We start from the raw sequence: 23,091 nt of genomic DNA, 5'->3' as shown, positions 1-23,091 counted from the left end.
ACTCACCACCTTGCTCTGCAGATGAATGTAAAAAAATAAACAAATAAAAAGAAACAGTAAAAATAAGAAGAAAGAAGAACAAAAAAGAGGAAGAAACATTTGTTAAGTGACTATGAGCCTACTTCTTGCTTTAGTTGATTTTGGAACTGGTACTTTTCAAATGTAACTAACTGTTGCTTTCATTTCCATGTGAGGAAGTCATTCTTAGTTTCTTTATGCACTTTCCTTTACAGCATCCAATAGCCATTTGGATATTTAAACAAAGTTAGAGCCATATTTCTGTTCCTTTCCTTGCTTCTTTTAGGCCATGCCCTTCTCTTGGAGAGAAAAGACACACTTGCTACTCTGGCAGCCATAGCAAGGGCACAGTTATGGCCACTCTCGGGAGTAGTAAGTGACCAAAACAGCGGTCACCACATGCTGACCTATGGAGAGGTTGGCACTGCATATGTTTGTGAATAATTCTACAAATATATTCCTATGAGTGTTTCCAATAACTGGGGTAAAACCCACAAGTGTAAAATCTTAGAACTGAACATCACCTTAGAAACCATTTCATTCCAGAGCACTCTACTTTTTCTATCATTTTTTAAAAATGAGGTCTTTAACTACAGCGATTACTGGGCTTCAACAAGGAAAACAAAACCAATTGACCACAGAGCCAAATTAACCTTTTAGAAACCTAAAGGGCTTCCGATTGCTAGCTCAATGCTTGCTAAGCATGGATGGGATAAAAGAGACTTCAAAATCATAAGAGAAAGTGGGCATGCAATCAAACCAGGGTAAACAGCTAAGATGTGCCACTGGGCCCTCAGTCTATGACTGGCACACTAACAACAACAGAAAATAGAGTCATAATAAAGTCGTTTTGGGTGGTAAATGCCTAAGCAGAGATAGAGGGTGGAGAGGTCTCTTCAACTTCTTTCCTTTCTTCAACAGATAAGAATCAACACACAACTTTGGAATCTTCGAATATTTTCTAATCTAGTTAAAGTAACAAGTAGAAATGATCACTATCCCACACTATTGCTCTCAGGTTCCATGCAAACAAGAGAGGCAACTACTTACTTGTACTGTGACCAGTAGCATACTGAGGTATCTGAAGGCCAGAAGGAAGTCTAAAAGCTCAAAATCTAAGATTGGGAGCAGTCTCCAGGTGGGAAGGGTCCTTTTAGACTTTTATAAGGTGAATAAAACAGACTCCAGAAAATTCAACACACAGTGCACACTGGCACATGGAACAGAACTAGCTCTGAGGAACAGTGGCCTACCTGGGAGCTCCTTGAATGCTGAAGGCCTTGTCAGCATGCTGATCACCAAGTTTCGTCATCACTTCATAGAGCTTGTGGCAAAGCTAAAGGGACAGAGGCCTATTAGCTACAGGACATCTTAGTGCCCACCCATGCTATTCTCCCTAAGAAAGAAATTGTTTAATGAGAGGCTACAATTACCCTAAGAATTAGATTGGTCTCAGGGCTCTTGAAATCCCATATACCAAATTTAAAATCTATAGCTAAGCTGAAATAAACCAAACACTAAGTCAACCAAATATATATTCACTAGAATTTAAAGAAGAAGAGAAAAACTAATTGTCTAAATTCTATTGTAGTATGGCTGTCCCGATGAACTACAAAAACAACAGTAATCAACATGGCTGATGCTTTTCTGAATATTTTGAGACCGATTTTTCATCAGTTTAGAGCATCACTTGAAATTTCAACTTCAACCAACAGAAGAGGAAACAAGATGGTGAGGCTATGACAAAACTTTGGAAGGATCTAGAGAGCTGTGTGTTTACTAATGACCAAAAGCAGTGCGATTCGTCCAGAGAGTAGTGACAAACCACTGCTACAGGAACCGTGTAAGAGGGTGAATTAGTGATTGTGTGCCATGCCCTGTTCTTCCTTTACATTGCCTTCTATAAGGGACACGGTCACCATTACTCACCACTGCAATTTCCTTGTGAAACTTGGCCTCAAGGCTGGAGACATTTTTGAAAGTATTGACATAAAAGCCAACTCGTCTACCATGGGAAAACACAAAGGAGAGACCAGTTAGCAAAAAAAAAAATAGATTTTAATGGCAATGAAACATATTAAGACTGTTTCCTATACATAATTTTTAACAACATTGGATTTAATAACATCTTGGAGTAAGCCTAACTTTTCTTAGCTGTTGAGTATACAAGCTGCCCGTTGGCAACATCTCAAACACATTTGTAAAGGGAAGTTATGGGCAGGGTGCTGGAACATGAGGCAAATTCCATCTGTCTTCATCTAAGATCCCTAACAGTAAGCACAAATGCCAAAGGGAGACTTATCCTGTCAACCAAGGATAAATTCCAAATGAAAAGTTTCTGGACTCTATTTTACTTAATTCTTTTTAACTCATCTGAGAAACAACAACTTTAATTAATTAATTTTGTTTTTTAAATAACATTCTCAAAAATAACCAGTGTTTTGATGGTGTAGTGAGAACTGAACTATCAATTAAAAAAGAAATTAGTAAGACCTCAGACAAAAGGAAACTTAAAGATTTCTTGCTTAAGCCGAGCCTTGCAGTGAATAGAAATGGAGAAACAATGAGGCTCGATGGAACCAGGAGCCATCAAGGTGCTTTTATTTGTTCCCTCATTTGATGCTCACAATAATCCCTTGGGACAGTGATCCTCATTTACTAGAAAAAAATAAGTGGGGATTAACTGTCCAGGGTCATGCAGTTTACGGGAAGAGAAAACCAGTATTATAACCCCGAAAGAGGAAAATGTAATAAAAAAAATCATAGAATACTTTACAAGGAATTTTATAACAATGATGTTTGTTATTTCAGTATCAGCAAATTCTACTTAAAATAGGTGTTTTTGAATTTTAACTAAAATAAAAACTTAGAGCCAAATTTAAAAACTCTGAAATGGAGTGACAATTGAATGGTGAATCTGTCCCATTAACAAGGCATTATTTTTCTGTGGCTTATCTTATATAGTAAATCCCTGCCACATTGCATATTTTTCCTATACTTACAATCCCCATTTGACCCTGACTTCACATATTTTTATAACTACTTCAAATCCCATGTTTTCCATGTACATGCATGCAAATGGTTCTCTGTATCCATGGTTCTATATACTGTGGTTCAACTATCTATGAATCAAAACCATCAGAAAACAGAGGGCTTCTGCATCAAACAGACTGTATTCTTTCTCCATCTTATTTTCTGAACAATTTACAACAGCTATTTGCATAAGTTTATCATGGCATTAAGTCTTCTAAGTACTCTAGAAATAATTGAAAGTGCATAGGAGGATTTGAGAGTAGGTTATACACAAATACTACATCATTTTATGTAAAGGGCTTCAGTAGTCATGAATTTTTGCTTCCCCTGGGGGTTCTGGGAACCAGTTCTCCACAGACACAGGGGACAAATATATGCATTTGTTCATGGACATATACTTATGCATATAGGAACATGACAATACAAACCCTGGCATAGTGTGTTTGGGAAAGAGTAAAGACTCAGATGAGACACTAGGAGGTGAGAGGTAGCTGGATCTCAAGGGTAGAGGCCCTTGCCAGGATGAAAATCACATTTATTCACAGACCAGAAGAATCATGTAGATATGCTTTGAGATATGAGAAAGGACATAATTTGCACTTGAATTTGAAGAGACAAGGTCAGACATAGCTATATGGGAAAAGAGAGACAGTGTGGACACTCTAACAAGACTATATAGAGGAAACCACTCACTGTAGTGTTTTCAGAGGAGTGTTTCTGGAGGATCAAAGTAGAATATATAACCCCCTTTCTTGGGCTATAAACAATCCTTTGTTTTAATTACTCAACAAAACTTACACAACTCTGTGTACATCCACAGTAGTAAGCTCAAATGATACCAGGGATCTGAGACTACATCTTAAACAGCAATTATGAATCAGAGAAACTGACTGTAAGATGATGCCATAAGCTCTCATAGACCATCCCTGGTGACGCACTTCCTCTATCAAGGCCTCACCACTTCAAACCTCAGCAAACAGCACCACCAACGGGGACCAAGTGCTCAAATGCTGAACGTTTTGTGGTACATTTTCATTCAAACTATGACAGTGATTATTGTTTTCAGTTTATTTTTTCAATGACTAAATTCCAGAGAAGATCAATAAATGAAATTGTATGCCTAGCTCAATATTTCCTTATAATATGTTCCATATATGCAAAGTCTATTGAAAAGTTGGGATAAGGAAGCTTTGATGTGTCTGTCAAACTGTTTCTATTGGCTGAGCAAATCCAGGGTCTCACATTTAACCTATTCCAGGAAAAAAATCTCTCATTACATTTTAATGCACCTATGACCCTATTTTTAAAACTTGTGAACAATTATTACCTCTTTTTGTTTTTTTGAACATTTTATTCATTTTTTCAAACAATACATTTTTATCATGCTTTCTCCTCCCCCAATGCCTCTCAGATCCTCCCAACCACCCTGCCTACCCAATATGTTACTTCTTACTCTCTTTAAAACAAATAAAAAGGAAAACATATATTTAAAACCTACACAAAACCACAAAACCAGAAATCTAAATGAAACAAACAAAAGACCAATAAGACAAAAATGTCCAAATAAGACAAGAAGTTGCAAATAGCTTCTTGGTTAGTGGGTGGGAGCCCATGTGCACTTCCCCTTCTCAGAGCTGGGACTCTGTCTGTCTTGAGCTTGTGCAGGTCCTGTGCATGCTACCATAGCCTCTGTGAGTTCATATGTGCATCAGTCCTGTTGTGTCAAGAAGACACTGTGTCCTTGGAGTCATCCATCATCTCTGGCTTTTACAATCTATATGCCTCTTCTTCCACATAGATCCCTGAGCCTTAAGGAGAGGAAGACTTTGATGAAGACATCCCAAATCCTTCACCATGTACATGAGATCATTATGTCTTTATTCCAAGCAACACAGTCCACTGGAGCCCAGTCCATTTCAAGAAATCATGTAAAACAGCCCCAGCCCTATCTGACCAGTCCTATTAACACCCATATACAATTCCTATCCGCTACTCATCCCACACATTCTCAGGTTTAATTCCCTCCTTTGCCACTGGCACTGTCACCTTCTCAAAGGGCCAAGAGTTAATTTCCAACGGTTTACCTTGTTCTATCAACTCTCTATATTTTCTGTATGATTCTTCATGCCTATCCTAAAATCAAGATTTTCAAACCATCGATATTCACTGTGCTGTTCCCTTACATCTGATGGAGTCATCAGTGCCTACCATGGGCCCTCTGATCCCTCCACCCTCTGATCCCTCTCTGGAAGTTCAGCACAGGTGAAGAAATATCATTAGTTCCCCTGTACTTGATCTTCCTATTGTCATGGGCACTCCTGGAACACATTCATCATTGGAGTGTTCTCCGGTCTTAGCTTCTTGAGGTTCTACAATTTCAGGGCCTTGATAGAATTCTGATTATTTCCTTCCAGGTTTTCAATCAGAGCTTCTTGACACTTCACACTGCTTCATACTGTCACTCGGGCATCGGGACATCGGGCATGATTCTTCAAACATAGCAAACATAAGATTGAACTCAGTGCATTCTCAAACCTTCATTTTCATTGCATAATAAACCTTTGAGAGAAGCCTTCCTCATCTCTGAAGTTACAGTGGTCAACCAGCAAAGTCAGTCTCCATTTTGTAATTTTTGTCTGACAGTTTACTTTTTGTAATTTCTTATCTTTCAGCTTATGCTGTAAGAAAATACAGCTCTCAGTAGAAGATCTATAACAACGCAGAGAAGTTTGACAAGCAGTGAGTGACCAATAAATTTTTGATAAATAGGTGAATCTAAACTTAACCTTTGTCCTATTCTTTCCCCATAATTCCCTCCTTAGCATTTGTTTTCTAATCAACCTCTTGCCACATTACATTAATTAAACTTCCAAGAACTGGAGCGTGAGAGATGTCTTAGCAGTTAAGCAGTTAAGAGCACTGACTGCTCTTCCAGAGGACCTAGATTTGGTTCCCAGTGCTCACATGGAAGCTCACAATAATTCTGAACTTCCCAGTTGCAGGGGACCTGACACCTTCTTCTGGCTTTCATGACTACCAAACACATGTGGTACTCAGAAATACATGCAGGCAAAATACCCAAAATTAAAAGAAGTTCCAAGAATAAAAAATCTACAATATCCATGCTTTTATTTGTGCACTCATCATCTTGGAACATTTGTTTACCAAATACTAACTTGAAAATATTTATCTTAAGTATCCCCTACAGCATCCTCCATCTTTATAGTAATACCTTATAACCAGCTCCAAAGAATCACAAGTTGGTCAAAATATAAATATAGGTCAGGAGGTAGAATACTTCTGTAGTGTGAGTGAGACACTAAGTTCAACCTCCAGCCAATTCCCCAAATAAATAATAAATAATACAATCTTTTGCAACCATATCTTCCTATATGCAGTTGATTATGTGTGTGCATTTGTTCATGTGTATAGGGTGACCAGAAGTGTACTTCTCATCTCATATTTTGAAACAAGGTCTCTCACTAAACTTGTAACTCCCTAATTGACCTGAGTTACTGGTAAGCTCCAATGAGCCATCTTTCTCTGCTCCTTATGCTGGGTTACAAATGCATGCCACTGTGGCCAACTCCATTTGGCAATGGGGATCTGACATCAGGTTCTCATACTTGTGTGACATGCACGTCACTGGCTGAGCCATCTCCACAGATCTTACTTCTCTTTTTTATACAATCAAATATTTCAAACAATTTCCTTTGCATGGAAGCAATGGACAATGGACAAAATAAACAAAGAACAAACTAAAGACAAGCATTCAGGTTAATATAATCCACCTTTTACATCCAAAGATGCAAACAGCGTGAAAGGAAAAAAGATGGAAAAGGGTGATGAGAAAGGTACCATGTAAAGAGTGAAGCAAGTATCAGACACATTTATTAAGAGAGATAAAAGAGGATGCTTTATAGCTTCATATGGTGGTGTACACCTGTAATCCCAGCACTTGGGGGTAAAGTCAAGGGGACTAGGAATTCAAAATATCCCTTTGCTATAAATCAAGTTAAAGCCAGACTGGGATATAAGAGACCTTGTCTCAAAGTAAACAAAAAAAACATAGGACATTTTGTAAGGATAATATCCTCAATCTGAAAATGGAGTAAAATATATTTTTAAAAAGCTGACAGAACTGAAGAGGTAAATTAGCCTGAAAATAGTTGACGTCAATAACTCAGCTTCGGTGATAAACAGAATAATTAGGCACAAGACAGAGAAGAGAGGACTCAATGAACACCACAGCACAACCAGACCCAGTGAATAATTTCAGAATGTCTGAGTTTGATGCAGGAATTCAAGCATTTATCACTGAATACATGTTTCCTGCTGCATGGCCAGTCCTGTGCATTTCCCCATAGGAGACACTGAACATTAAAAGTACTGACTTCAATTTCAGGGTTGAGCAATGTAAATGGGAAAAGAACTATGTACTTGTGAAAAATCATGACTGTGTGCAATTTCAGTTAAAGAGAGCATCAGATAAAAGCAGTGGAAAATTAAGCCTTCATATGAGATTAATTTCTTCAGGGCCACCAGCTATTTGGAAGGTATAGGGAGGCGACTGACTAAAAGTAATTCAGCATGGTGAGCAGAGTTCTGTTGGAGGGGCTGGAACTGCTGATGAGTACTGAGGAACATAAGGCATCCCTGCTTCCAGTAACTTCCTGGTTCTACCACTGAGTACTGAAAACAGAATAAACCACATAAACATCACTTGATACCGTGAGAACTGTGGAATGCCTGTAAATAAGAATAACACTTGGTGTCTGAAATAAGAATATAGCTCAGGTTAAAAATTCAAAGAACAAGCTCAGATGACTAGATGAAGTCTAAAAATAAGAGAAATAAGAGTGGAAGGAGTCTTATTGTAAGTTTTAAGATTAGGGGAAATTCTCCTAATTAGAGTTTGAGTCTAAACTTGAGAAACATATCATTGTCTAAATAGTTGCCAGGCACATATGAGTATTTAATTAAAATAAGACACAACAAAATAAATATAAAATTCCATTTCTCCGTCTCCCCAGTCATAACCTGTGTATTCAGCAGTTATACGTGACAAGAGGCTTCCATATTGGAAAGCATAAGTACAGTACTTCTCCCAGACAGCACAGAAACATCATAGACAAGGAAGGTGACACAGAAGAAAGCCACTCCTCTTGAACTGCTAAAGGGGGTATGTGCAAACTGGAGCAGAAGCATGTTTACCTTGACCATAACGATGGTAATTCTTCTTGTAAGTCAACATTGAACTCTTCAAACACTTTCTGAGCTTTCTGAAACTCCTCTTCTGCCTAGAAATGACACAAAACATGTTTACACACATGGGGAGCCATTCAGATACAGAAAGCATCACTTCATATGAAACAGGGATAGCCTTGTGGTATCTTGAGAAGGCTTTGAGGAGAAGTATTTGTTGAAATCCACACCATTTTTGTAATTAAATATGAAATATTAAGATTCACAAGAAAATCAATGGCTATTCTTCAAGCCTTGGTCTAATTTGTTGATTCTACATAAATGCTATACTGCTTATACAGATCTCTGCTGTGGATACTGTCCATGAGTGCTCCTACAGAAAAGACCAAGCCCCATGCAGAGTATCAATTATTACCAGGTGTATTTTCAAGATAGACTTGTAATTTGCTATAGAACATACTACAGAGAAAAATATTCAATCACCATATACAAAGGCAATGACCCACAGGCTGGAATTCTATGGCACAACTTTGCTGGTTTGCTTGGGAACTGGTGGGTAATGCATGCAGGATCTATCTGCGCAGGGTGGATGTACAGATGAAAGAAAGGAGAGAGGAAAAGATGTGAAATTTCATAAGGTTAGACAAGTAAGTTATAACCAAACTGTGAAGGTTCTACATGTCATGCTAGGAGATTTAAACCATTTTTTTTATAATGGGGACCACTAAGAGAGGTGACCAGTAGGAAACTTGATCTAGAGATGCCATGTTGGAAGATGCTTTGGCAATGGTGTATGGTAGAAAAGACAAGACTGGAATCCAAGGGAAAAGCAGAAAGCTGACATCATTTATCTGGCATCTGCAATGCTGACATACATGATTGTGGTGGCTTGAATGAGATGACCCCCCATCATCTCAGGCATTTGAATAAGTGGTTCCTAACTAGTAACGATGTTTGAGGGGCTTGCATGGTACAGCCTTGATAGAGGAAGTATGTCAATGGTGGTCAGGTTTTGAGACCTTAAAGACTTGCACAATTTGACTTTCGCCTCTCTGCTTCCTGCTTGTGATTTAAAGTGTGAGCTCCCAGATTCCTGCTCCAATTGGCATGCCTGCTTCTTGTCATACTTCCTCATTGTGATAGTGATGGATGCACATTCCTCCAAAACCCAAAGCCCCAAATAAATCTTTCTTCTGCAAGTTGACTAGGCATGGTGTTTATCACATCATTAAAAACGCAACTAATACAGCAATAAGAGCTGCTGAAATAAATCTTCTCCAAGAAATTAATGGAATGCAAAATGTAACTTCTGTCATTATTTTCAATTGGGGGTCTTGTCTGAGAATTCCAAGGTTGGCCTCCCACCGGAATCTATATTTTAGCAGTGTTCACAGATTATGAAGAAGCGCAGAAATTCTCCTTGGTTTCTTTGATCTTGCAACACTGAAAAGGGCTCAAATTTATTCTGGCCAAAATGCGTCAGTAAGTGTCACTCATGGATCTCACTTAGAATAACATGAAAAAAGCTTATTTTAATGAAAGTACCTTAGAAAAGTGTAATTTAGTTTGAAATTCTGTCCTGATTGCAGTCTTCCTTTAAAAAAGAAATATCTAATTTTTAAAAACAAGGCTGCTAAGCCGGGCGGTGGTGACGCACGCCTTTAATCCCAGCACTCGGGAGGCAGAGGCAGGCGGATCTTTGTGCGTTCGAGGCCAGGCTGGACCGATAGCCTCCGAAACAATACAGAGAAACCCTGTCTCGTAAAAACAAAAAACAAAAAACAAAAAAAAAAAAAAACAAGGCTGCTACATGCCTTAAGATTTGGAGAGTGATGTCACCCACTAGATCCATCCCTACCTTAGAAATCCGGCTCTCATCCTTCCTTTTGGAACTCTGCAGAGCCTCCAAATGATGGCGAGCACTGTCATAATCCACGAGCTTCCTGCTGCGCTTAGCGATGCGATTCTGCCAACATGGAAAACATATGAACTGATGGAGAGGTGATCAGAGTCTATAAATGCCAAAAGTCAAAGGTCAAATGCTTTCTGTGTCGAAGACAGCAGCTGAAGGCTTTAAAAGAATTGCTGCAGTTAAATGTGTATGTGACTAGGTGAGTACAGTTAAAGAAAAACATAGGAGTCTGTTCTCTTCTTCTACCATGTGGCTTTCTGGGATTTAACTCAGGTGGGTCCCCAGGCTTGATGACAAGAACCCCTACCCACTGAGCCATCTCACTGGCATGGAAAGGTGAGGGTTTAAGCAGGAGATAGAGGTGAGCAGCAATGTGAGTAGGAAGAAAGACAGCTAGACATCAGAACGAAGCTTCCAGACCTTTGTGTGGTAAAGAGTGTCCCTTCTGATAATGAGTCCAGTCATGAGTGGCTAAAAGCATAAGCTTCCATCAAAGAGCAGTAAAATCCCAGAATTGCTCTGGTGTATCAGGCAAACCTGGACTCTCTATTAGCATCTATACTCACTCTTAATATTCTTGCAGTTGGAAGATAGGAGAAAGCCATGGTAGATTTTGTTTTATGATTATAATAGCATACTAATGGGAGCTCCCTAAGACAGCTTTACTTTCTAAGAAATCTTTTTCAGTTATCACTGTCCTTTATGTATTAGAGTCTCTAGAGCTAACATATCACTTTAGAAATTCTGGTGTGCAGTACACAGAGACACTGTGGTACTGTGCTAGCTCATGTGCTAGCTCATTTCCATAGCCACCTCATTAATGACATTTCACAGGCTTGGTTCAGAAGTCCTGAACCACTAGCCATGGAGTACGGCAAACTTGACAACACAGAACTCCAGCCCCATGACCAAGTCTTTGATTAGGACCGAACTTTGCTAAACCAGGACCATTTTCATTTGCATAGGGACCATATAGCCAGAAATTATCCTCACAGTGACCCACACTGAGCTCCCAGACCTGGATAGCAGCCAACATGGACTGTTCTCCCTTATGTGGAACAAGCTACTTTGCAGGAAGCTACCCATAAAGAAACTCAACCTAAACAGAAAAGAACTTCTCTGGGATGGAGACCTCCATAGCACAAGGTCCCTGTCCTTCAAGATATGATCTACTGACCTGTCAGCTGCTGAATACCCTGTCCACTGCTGACTACCTACCCGCTGATGACTTCTTAGTCCACTGCTAACTACCTACTCACTAATGACTACCTACCCGCTGCCCTCTTACTGTGTTCTCTAGGAACTATTCTCCATATTTTGGACTAGTGAGTAAATCTGGTCATTGTTTGCTACTATAAGAGCTACTATAACAAGTTATCCATGTTGAAACACAAAGAGGAAAACAGAATTAAAGAGAGAACTGGGCCAGAGAGATAACCTGGGGCATTCGTAGAACCCATAGCCTATTTTGGGAAACCATACCCATTCTCATAAATGTTTAAGAGGAAACTGCTACTTCTGCTACATGGGCTTCAGATTCCTCTCTTCAGACACCACGCCATGTTGTCTGTATTTCATGTCTGAATTCTCCTTAGAGTCCCCATCATGCCATTGGTTATTTGTCTTTCTGTCTATGATGTCAATTCTCTTTTACTAGTCTTCACTCTTTAACAGTCTGTCTGTAACCCTCTTGAACCCCTGTCTGAGAGCTTTCAATAATTTTCTGTGTGTGCATCTGTGTGCACATGTACATGTTTATATGTGCTTGCAAATATATGTAGGTACACACAAGTATGTGGAGGTCAGAGGTCAGATGTCATCTTCCACTGGATCTAAAGTTTACAGATTTAATTGCTGGCCATCTAGGATTTCAGGTATCTACTGACATACCTAGTTTCTTATGTGCACACTGGGCATCCAAACTCAGGCTCTCATGCTTGCACAACAAGACTTCACTGACCAATCTTCCCAGCCCCTCGACCACTATTATCTCTAAAATTCTGTATGCAATGGAAATAACTAGATCATCTTGTAAGTTGCTAAATCTCTGATTTGTTTTGTGATTCCCTTATAAAATTTTTAGGTGTCTATGGTAGTTAATCTTGGTTGGATCTAGAATCAATTAAACTTGACTACATCTGGGATCAATTAAAAATTAAACTTCTGGCCCTGCTTGTAAGAGATTTTCTTGATCAGGTTATTTGCCTGCTTACTACCTTCACATTGTGTTGGCACCTTCATCTACACTGTTATTTTCTGCCTTGTTAGTCCACCCTGTTTCTGCAACCACTGCTGTCATTCTTTGCCACCATCAAAATCCAGCTTCTTTGGCCTTGGAGCATGGGCTGGCAAACAGCGACTCCTTAGGGATCCTTCAGGCCTTCTGTGGTAGACTGAAACAACAGAGGCATCCAGATCTGTGGGCTCTTAGCCTCTCCGACATGAAGACAGCAGTTGGTAGACAACCCAAACCATATTATGTCCATCGGTCTAACCAGTGCTCTATCAACATGTGTTTGTTCTCTCTGTTCTGTTTCTCTAGAGAATTCTGATATACACAATATCCTTTGCTGATATTCTTCTACAGAAGGGGAGTAAACAATCTCACTTCTTTCATTAGGAGGTCTGTGTGTTTAACTGGAACTACAGGAAGACATACATAAAGGTATACATCTAAGAAGGAAAGATATAGAAAAGTATCCACCCCCAAACCTGAGAGAAAAAACATAAATGACCCAGAGAAATGAGATCCCAGTAAGAGCAAAAACAACACGCATTCTGTCCATCTGAGATGCAACAATACATTTATCTAGTCTGAGAACTTTCTTCCCAGACTTCTCTTTACTTAAACGTGGTGTTATGTTCTGTCTGCTACTTATCCATCACAAGATTAGATCATTCAGGAAAAGCCACATTCCAGCATCAGGGACAATTAAAAACAGAGCTTCATGACATAAATTTACATTAAGCTTACATTAACTGAATGTTTTCTAACTTTAGCTCTTTCTTTGTTTATTTGTTGTGGTTTTTTGAGGCAGGTTTCTCTTTGTTACCCTGGCTGTCTCTAGAACTCATTCTGTAGACGAGGCTAGTCTCGAACTCAGAGATCTGCCTACCTTTGCCTTTGCCTCCCCTGTTCTGGGACTAAAAGTGTGTGCCACCACCACCAGCTCTAACTTAAGTTCTTATCTGTATTCCACCTAAGTATTTCTTTGAAGATTAAATGGGGAGTAGAGGAGAGAGAGAGAGAGAGAGACAAGGAGAGAGGGAGACACACACACAGAGAGAGAGAGAGAGAGAGAGAGAGAGAGAGAGAGAGAGAGAGAGAGAGAGAGAGAGAGAGAGAAACTAACTAGATTCTCTGCTGAAGCTCTGGCAGGGAAAATGATACCCTAAGACAGAGTCTGTGGCCCCACTTCAGTTGTCAAACTATTAGAAAGTGGACATGAAAGATTTAAAATTTCTCCCAAATCCCATGCATGGGGAAGGACGGCTAAAGCCTTAGCACTAGCCAAAGGAGGAACTGGCTTTATGGAAAGAAATTTCACACAGTTCCAGCATCTTACTCCACAGTTCAATTAACTTAGATAAACTTGATATGCATGTATGTATGCATGTATGTGTATGTGATTAGATAGATAATCATAGTGTGTGTGCATATGTATGAAAATGAGAGAATGAAACACATTATTTTGTATACTAAGATAAAAAGTAATTTAAAAACAGTGAAAGTATAATATGAGCATAAGAACTACAGCAAACTAAACCTTAGAAAACATATAAGGCACAAAACAAAAGACTAGCTGCAAAATACTTTAAAATTAAGTTGTGAAAAAGAAATCTCTCAAGTTACACTATCCCCAGTAAAAGTAACTTGCAGAAATGAAGGTAAAAGAAAATTTCAGACAAACAAAAGTAGGAAATTCATTCCCAGCATAATACATTTAACCTAATAAATGGAACTACTTGATTCAGTAAGCAATATAAAGGGTAAAATTCGAGGCAAGTATTTATTTTCAATTGCATGAAGACATTACTACCCATTCTGAACAACAACAGCAGCAGTGAAACAGAAGCAATGTGTTATGGAGCTAATAACACATGAAGAGGCAAATACGGGTAAATCATAGCACACACAGAAGGATGATTGGAGCATATCATGAGATCTTCAGATGATGTATCAAGTAGTATAAACTGTGTGGAATTAAATATGACAGTTGAAAATGTATGTTTATAAATGTATGATAATCAGTAAAATGCTTAGTTAAAGACGTGGAACCAATAAACAAATAGGGCAAAACACACTGAATTCTGAGATCTCGACTTAGATTCTGACTTAATTAGTAGAGCTGACAGCCTCACATTATATGTCTCTGCAACTCTCTGGCTGTACCCAGATGGCCTAAAAATAAACACCATTTCGTGAGATGGCATTTGAAAATCTTTTAAATTGGGTATACTAACAAGAGTGAAAATAGTATTAATAATATACTTATGGTTTTGTACAACACAGTAACCATGGAAGACACTTCACAGCAACCTACGGGATGGCTATGGTAAGGGTTGTTTCCTTTTTACTCAGAGAATTTGGGGTTTCAGGAGATTAACCTGTAATTTGCCTAGAACTATGCACCATGTCTGAGCCTAACAGGAATTAAATCAGAAATCCACTCCACCCACTGACAACAACAGGAGTGGATGAAGGACTGGAAACAGCACTCAAGAGGGCAGCTGACTCTCTGGTGTTGGAGTGCAAGGCAAGCAGCTGCCAGAGACTGCCTTCTTCCAATTTGCACCTCCTGAGCTCTCTCCTGCCTGACTTCTGTCAACCCTACCCTGCTTCTGGAATTCTGTTAATGTTCTCCCCCCTCAGTCTCTGCTAATTATACCTGCCATTCAGCAATGATTCTCCACAATCTGCTGACACTGGTGATAGGTAAGTTCAGGAGGTTATTTACTCTGAGCAGCTTCAGTTCTTAATTTTCAATCCAGCAATGTTTTCCTGCATCTACTACATCTAAATGGCAATGAAATGTTTCAAGACACACCTAGAGGGGCCTTATGATAGTCACTGAGCTAGCCCAGTCAGGGGAAAGTGCATCCATTCAACGATGCTGATGGACCAGAATGGTGATAAAGCTCATTGTTTTTAATAAGCACCTGACTGTTTCCTTCTGAGGGACAGACACTTGTGTATCATTCAGTGTCTCCAGAGCTCGTCTATACAAATGTACCTCTGCCCTAGGGACATCTTTAATGTCTTCCAATAGCAAATCTTGAGCTATTGAAGATTGAATTGGTCTTTGAAAAGGACTGAAATTTAGTTACTGCCATGCTTCGGAATGAGGGAGAAGAGTGTCCTGGTAATTTGGGTTTGTTCAACAAATAAGTGAAGTGAGTCTTGTGAGACGCTTCCCTGTGTAACTGACAAGGTTCTCTAAGAAGGCAGCTTACTAAGGGGGCAGTGAATATTTTAAGATCTGTCAGTCACTCAACACATATAGTTTTGCACCGGTACAACATCAATCTTATTTCCCTTCCTGTATGACATTTTAGGAGTCTGAAACAGTAAATAAATAAATAATAAAGTTTCATAAGAACAGATTAACTTTTTCATACAACACAATTCTAATTAGGTACCCAGTAGTAAACTTAATTAAATAAGTCAATTTAAGTAATAGTAATAAATGTCAAGCAATAATAAATTTAATTAAAATTTCTCAGAATTACTGTCTAGATTAGAAAATAATTTATTACACTTTAAAATAATTCTCTAACAACCCCAATTTGGAATTCATTTTTGCATGCTGAAGTAAATATATGCTTAGTTGATCATGCATGGCTGCCAACTTAGAATCTAAACTACATTTATTAATAATTGTTCACAGCTGTAAGCCTGCCTGGGTTGGTAACATGTGGGTTTTAATTATAATGCTGATTTTTAGATGTCAGCACTACACAATGGGAACCATTACACAGAGTCCCCTGCCAGTCGCAGCTCAAAGGTCAAACATCATCCTCATGAATGGTGCTTCATAGCCCTCTGTGATAGGCTATAGTAAATGTTTGGGAATTTGCCTGAGGTTTTAAATGCACATAGCCTGTTGATTCTAATGGTAGTAAAAGAAGTCAGTTTTGTTCCATGCTTTGGAATCTTTCCACTTAGTTAATCTTACTCGTAGCATCGCGCTACTTTCCATCAATAACCCTTCATTAAATATTCACCAGCCATCATTTTATGACCTTAGGGAGTCTAGTCCTACTTCTCTATTACACTCCTTGAATACATGTAAAATTTAAATCTGTTTTCTCTCTCTCTCTCTCTCTCTCTCTCTCTCTCTCTCTCTCTCTCTCTCTCTCACACACACACACACACACACTGAATATAGCTATTGTTTGCTCTCCAAATTGTCTCTTTTCTGAAATATCTACGATAGTCCTTTAATTGCTGGTCATGCTACACAGTTTTCCAATCCTCTGCTTTGGCTGATAATTTTGTCAATGGCTCTTGACAGTTAAGGCTAAAAGGGGAAAAGAGACTTATCCAGCCTCTTCGCGTGACACATATAAAACCTCAACATGCATTTGCCTTCAGAATAGGGTGAAGAAGCCCTTAATCGTGCTGCCAGTGAAGGATCACACTCAGGTGTTTTCCTTAGGTAAAAGTTTCACTGAGTGTTATATCCTGTAGATTTCAAATGAATTGATCTGAGCAATCAGTGTAATCAGTTTTGATTTTGTTTCAACGCTGTAATTCTGTGCATATTTGCTTTGTAATTATACACTTTTAGGAAACAGAGGCAAGAAAGTAAGTGTCTCTGGGTAATACTGCACCCATTTTTTCCTTCTGAAATCCAGGTGCCCTCCAGTGGTCTACTTATCTAGTTAGCATCAGCAGTACTTAGTTCAGTTACACTACGAACAGACAACAGAATCAGACAAGTTGCAAGCTGATTTAAGGTAGGAGAATACTGCTTTCTTTATCGTCTTCTAACTTTGAGATCCTGATTTTATGGGGATTAAACTATCAGGTAATGAGGTAATATCAGAAGGTTTTCTTTCTCCCCTGGATACACTGTTTCAAACTACCAATCAATTCTCTCATGGAAAACAACAAGGTTCTTAGCTATGCAGCAAGTGCAAAGAAAATCCTTGGTTGAGAGACACTCAACGAGTGTGTAATCGTTTGAAGTAGTTCAATTGCCTGGCACAGCTCAGGATACGTGGCTGCCATGCCTTAACTCCCAGCTCTTATGTGAGTAGACTTTCAGATCTTCTATGTGACAATGAACTTGCGCATGATATTCCTAGACAGCCCCGTCTTGAAAAAGTATTGAGACACTGACTACTCAACACACTGAGGAGCTAGTTTCATCTTGGATGACACTTGAATCTACTACAGAATTAGTAACCATCGCCATTTCTCTGAGTTCTGTGCAAACTAAGTTTAAAAAAATGATCCAGAATCCTCCTTCAGAAAGAAAACATTTGACAAGTGTACAATGGTTCCACTTTTAGAGAGATTGCCTATGGAATTGGTTTTGGTCTCAGCACTGATGGGGTCCAGCACTAATGGATATTTGGGGAGTGGAATGATTTGGTGGTGGATAAGTACATAAAAGGTATTCAGTATTGAAACTGAAATCTACTGTGAAGCTTCAAAGTTTCCATTTCAACTACAGAGAAGGCCAGCACACAGTAGATTTGTGCAAGAAAATGCTTCAGATGCCCACAGGTACTGGAGCATAGCCTCCTCAGCCTGCTAGAAGGACAACGTGCCCTGACTCCATCTTGAAACAGAAGCTAATCCTGCATATCTTTGCACACAGACATTTGCTTAAGCCCGTCTTTACACCCAAAGTCAGTTCATCAATCATTCACTATTGTTTTTAACCTTGTGGGGAAGTTAAGAGCTAAATCAATTGTTTTAAACATAATGCATTTACATCCTACTGCAAGTACACCTAAAAGACATATATTTCATTTTTAATCTGAAATTTTCAAGGAGAGAAAAAAAAGCCCAGGTGCACTGTGACCACATGTAAATTAGCAGTAAATAGCAAAATATCAGATTTCTCCTCAAATTCACAGTTAGGTTTCTCCATTCCCTGTGACCATTTATTCTAATGAAAATCATCCCACAAGGTTTGGCTATAATGATTTGGATTTTTGGTACATTTGGTTTCCAAGTTTGTGTCTACAGGTTTGGAGATTAAAAAGACTTTGTCAAAGAAAGAACTATTGAAGGGTTCACTAAGAAAGACACTTTGATTTCTATCGCTGAATTTTATTTCACGATAATAGGAACAGAATAAAAATCCATGCTTAACTAGACGAAAAGTTATAAATGGCTTTCATTTCGGTTTGAGAACTTTTCATTCTCCCCTGTTGCCCTAGTTTCAATAACTACATGAAACCATTCCATTATTTCCTTCACACAGAGAGTGAAATACCTTTATGTCAGGAAATTGGCCCAGGTAGGTGTCCAGTGTCAGCAAGGACCCATCCACTAGTTTTTGATGGAAATCTTCCCACAGCACGTCACATTTCTAAAAGAAAAATAAAGAGACAGTGACTCGATAATCTCAGACACATTTCACTAAACTTCTAAAATATCTAAAACCATAAAACTTGGTGATCAATACTTCTGAGATATTAGAAGATACAATCCGAACTAATTAAGATACAAACATTAAGGCAGTCTGCTGTAGTTAACAATAGAAGCTAAGAGCATGTCTTCTTTAAAATACATCCCTGAATTATTAAAGAATACAGATGCTTTCCTTAGCAAGTTCTCACATCCCACTAGATGGACACTGGAGCTAAAAGATTGAGAAGAGGTCCTGTGAGACAATTAATTTCTCTGCCACAGTTGATGAAAGTAGAGCCAACCCAGACAGAACCAAACAACAAAACACGGCTGAAACATCATTTACAGAATGAAAAGTCTATCATACTGAGATACTCTTACCAGTTATGAGGTATACAGTGGATTGGGCATGGGGAGTGTCTGATATTTGTCAGTCTACCATTCCAAGTCTGGGCTGTCACTTCCAAATGTATGTGAGTAGTAAATTCCTCTTTAACTTTCTTTTTATTTATTCTTTGTATCTTTCACATCATACATCCTGATCCCTTTCATTTCCCAGTTACTTTGTATCTGCCCTCTGCCCTTGCATCTCCACCATCCCCCCAAAAAAAATTAAGACAAAAGAAATAATCCGCCAGGCATTGTTGGCGCACAACTTTAATCCCAGCACTTAGGAGGCAGAGGCAGGCAAATCTCTGTGAGTTTGTGGCCAGCCTGGTCTACAGAGCTAGTTCCAGGACAGCTTCCAAAACAATACAGAGAAACCCTGTCTCGAAAAACCAAAAAAAAAAAAAAATACCATTGTGGAAGCAGTAGTGTGACACAGTTGTGCAGTAAACACTTTTGTTCACATATCTTTACTTGTGAGTGTTCATTGCAAAGAGTTTTGGTCTGGTTTGAGGTCTCTAGTGTTTGCTACACTGTCAATGCTGGGCCCTCTCTGGGATTTCTCTTGAGAATTCTGTTGTTGCCCTGTGTTATGGAGATCTTGCAGCGTTAGGCATTTAGGACCATATGGGTCCCTTTACATGGTCCCATAGATCATAGATGGGGTGGATGTTGGTGTAGGCCAACACATAACCCTGGTTCTGGGCCTGGATAGTTGCAGGATTGGTCAACCCATCTGCCCTCTCCTGTCCTCACCATCAGGGTAAGCTCTCCAGCATTGCCCTGGCTGGTTCACCCCTTGCAGTAATGAGCAAAGGACAGGGCCAGTTCTCCTGCTTTCACACCCTCAGTGGTGGCTCACACACACCTGGATCATCCGGGTCAACTCTACCATGTTGCCCAGGCTAGGTGTAGGGGCCAAGAGCTACAGCTAATGAGAGGCAGGGACAGCTCCCTACTCTTATGACTTCAGGGATGGATATCCCATCCACACCAGCATATGGCAGATGAGGACCAGTGCCAGATCTCCCATGCTCATATTGTCAGGGTGATTCACTTGTACCCCTGACAATAGGGTCAGCTCTGCTGTACTGCCCAGGCAAGCTACAGGGCCTACTTTCCTGAGGGCTGCAGCTGGTGTGGTGGAGGGCCTGCTTCCTAGCCCACCACAGGTGCCAGGGGACAGGAGGGAGGGCATCTTTCCCTAACCTTCAGTGAATGGTAATTGTTGATTTTGTTTTAAGAAAAACAAATTTAAAGCTAGAAATAATGCCCCACACTATAATCACTGAACTTGGGAAATACAGGTGAGAAGATCAAGGTCAGCCTTAGCTACACAGTAAGTTTGAGTCTAGTTTAGGCTACATAAGATCATTTCTAAAACAAACAAAAGAGGTTTGATTTGCATCTACATTTTGTTTCCTTTTTAACACTTCAGAAACTAATTTTAGTCATTTTAATGCCCAATTTCAGAGCTCATCATCGGTGGTGAGTAGACACTCTGAACATGTAATGATCACTTGCTCTGTTATCCAAAGGGTGATGTTTGCACCTGGAAATGAGGGTTTAAATATGTTGGAACCCATAGGGACCTTTGTAGTATAGCAGCCATTTCATTAAAGAATCAGTGTTGCCGGGCGTTGGTGGCGCATGCCTTTAATCCTAGCACTTGGGAGGCAGAGGCAGGTGGATCTCTGTGAGTTCAAGACCAGCCTGGTCTACAAGAGTTACTCCCAGGACAGCCTCCAAAGCCACAGAGAAACTCTTTCTCTAAAAACCAAAAAAAAAAAAAAAGAATCAGTGTCAACAGTGGCATTGCCATGGACAAAATTGAATCAATCATATAATGTTCTAAGGATAAGAATACACCTTTCAATTTTTCTTTATATTTTCCTTGTCTGCGATTGGTTTTGAGAATACATTATTAGTCAGAAATGTACAAAGTAAGATAAGCATTTACCAACAAGTTGAAACAATATGTTTTTATACTGAAAAATATAAGATGATAAAAACACTTGATAGTTGCATTAGATAATGGTGTGTGGAAACCATTTGGTCAACTCCTCATTCTGAATGATTTTAGAAGATGGAATATATCCACCAAGAGTGTTTCTTATAGATAAATGCACCATCAGGGTGGCAGCACTGTCAAGCAGCATTCAGAGACTCTCTATGAACCTCTTTCCCAAGGCTGTAGAGATGTGCAGTTCATGGAATTGACTTTCTCCTGGGCTTTGGCTGTATCATCTAATTCAGGTCTTCTTTTCCTAGATGAGTTATATTGACTCACCCTAAGTGATGACATGACAAAGAAGGTTCATTTCAATAAAGAACTTGGGTGGAAGACAGTAGCTGCCTAGAAGCTCCCATCAGTTACTACAACATCAGCTACTACAACATACTCTGAACAATGACTAGGGGACCTGAACACAAAGATTCAAATGCATTTTCAGTTTGTATAATTATTATTCCCATTTTAAGTGAGAGTTAATCCCAAAAGATAAAGGATCTACCTGAGGTCACACAACCATTCTTGCTGTCTGTTCCACTGCCTTTTCCACAAAGTAATGACACCCATTTGCTCACTTCCCGCAGGGCAGGTGACCCAGAGCTATAGTCTTCAGTTCAGGTGTGAGGGTATTTCTGAGTCCAAAGTTGCCATGAAGTTCAGCTGATTTCAGTGAATGCACTAACTATACTACAGAGGATGGGCAGTGCTTCTTCATTCCAAGATGGTTGATTAAAAGGGATATAGGAATAAAAGGGTGAACTATTACATTAAAACCACATGTATTAAAAGGCTCTGCCAAAAAATATCCATTACAACCTATGCTATGTAACAGAAAGGAGCTGTTGTTATTTTGAATAAAAGCAATTTTTAACCAAAATCTTTTCAAAGTTTTTGGAATTTTTTGGAATCAACTTTCCCTCACACTGCAAGTGGGAGATGATTTAGGCCATAAAACTCCAGGCTGATTTCTGAGCATCTAGTCTTGTTTTATGATTGATGCCCTGAAGTGGGAGAGTGGTGAGTGGGATGAGTAGTGGAAGACTTCTGGAAGTCACCCCAGGACTCCTACAGCTGTCACCTGGGTCTTACCTCACCAACCATCTTCACATCTTCCCGCCCATACCAGTCTGGCTCGTAGACTTCATGAAGTGACTCAGTGAGCTTCATCGAGGCTTCCTGCATGCCTGGTATTGGAGAAAAACAGTTCCTGTTACATTATGTGGAATGAGGAAGGTATTGCAATCTTCTGCCTACGCCTACTTTGATAAGTGACACAAAAACAACTGTGAAGGCACAGCTACATGTTTCACCACAAGTCTCTGAGTCTTATATTCTTTCTCACAGCACACATTTTCAGTTACTTAACAGTGGTAGAAAAACACTGGGTTTCAGAAGTCAACACTGTCATATTCTAAGAACTGCAACAACAACATGCTCTAGTCACTTATTAAGGGCAATCTAACAATAACTATCTAGAACACTGAAATAATAGACAAAGCTGCAAAATTCTAAAAGCAAAATTAATCATGAATCACTGTAAAAAATAAAGTTATATATAAACTCAAAGTGGTTACTTGTTGTAAGCAGTAAAATTATTGAAAGTGGTTACAATTCAAGTGAAACTTAGGTGTTACAAAGACAAGTAAAATGCATTTTCTCAATATCTCTTAAAACTATGGATATAGTTTGGAATAACACCTTTTAGAAAACTTTGGATCATGAGCTTACAAGTCTAAATTTTCTTTTCACGTCAGTAGGTTGCAAACGCGCACTTAATAGTAGCAACAATGTGGATTGTCTATGAGCAGTAGTGGTATAAAGCATCTCCAGGGCTTTGCAGTCACCACCCACTTAACTCCTCCTGACATGGACAGACCCAGAAAAGCATGGAGGATAAGGTGCAAATGCTGGGTGGCTCAGGAATGACACCAGAAC

General features: G+C 39.3%; 1 protein-coding gene across 4 annotated transcripts in view; it reads right to left on the bottom strand.

Moving 5' to 3' along the window:
• Nucleotides 1-23,091, bottom strand: part of Amph (amphiphysin) — a 184,600-nt gene that overhangs the window by 41,727 nt on the left and 119,782 nt on the right. For all 4 annotated transcript variants that reach the window (XM_021228210.2, XM_021228211.2, XM_005071810.4 and 1 more), the window contains exons 4-9: nt 22,246-22,340; nt 18,622-18,717; nt 10,115-10,222; nt 8,266-8,351; nt 1,948-2,023; nt 1,272-1,354 (exon numbers count right to left, since the gene is read on the bottom strand). In XM_021228210.2, coding sequence (XP_021083869.1) covers nt 1,272-1,354; nt 1,948-2,023; nt 8,266-8,351; nt 10,115-10,222; nt 18,622-18,717; nt 22,246-22,340 — 544 coding nt within the window. The remainder of the gene's footprint in view (nt 1-1,271; nt 1,355-1,947; nt 2,024-8,265; nt 8,352-10,114; nt 10,223-18,621; nt 18,718-22,245; nt 22,341-23,091) is intronic.

The sequence above is a fragment of the Mesocricetus auratus genome, unplaced genomic scaffold (genome assembly GCF_017639785.1).
Source record: "Mesocricetus auratus isolate SY011 unplaced genomic scaffold, BCM_Maur_2.0 Super-Scaffold_100013, whole genome shotgun sequence".
In the NCBI taxonomy this organism is placed as follows: domain Eukaryota; kingdom Metazoa; phylum Chordata; class Mammalia; order Rodentia; family Cricetidae; genus Mesocricetus; species Mesocricetus auratus.
This window is presented reverse-complemented; position numbering and strand designations above follow the sequence as displayed.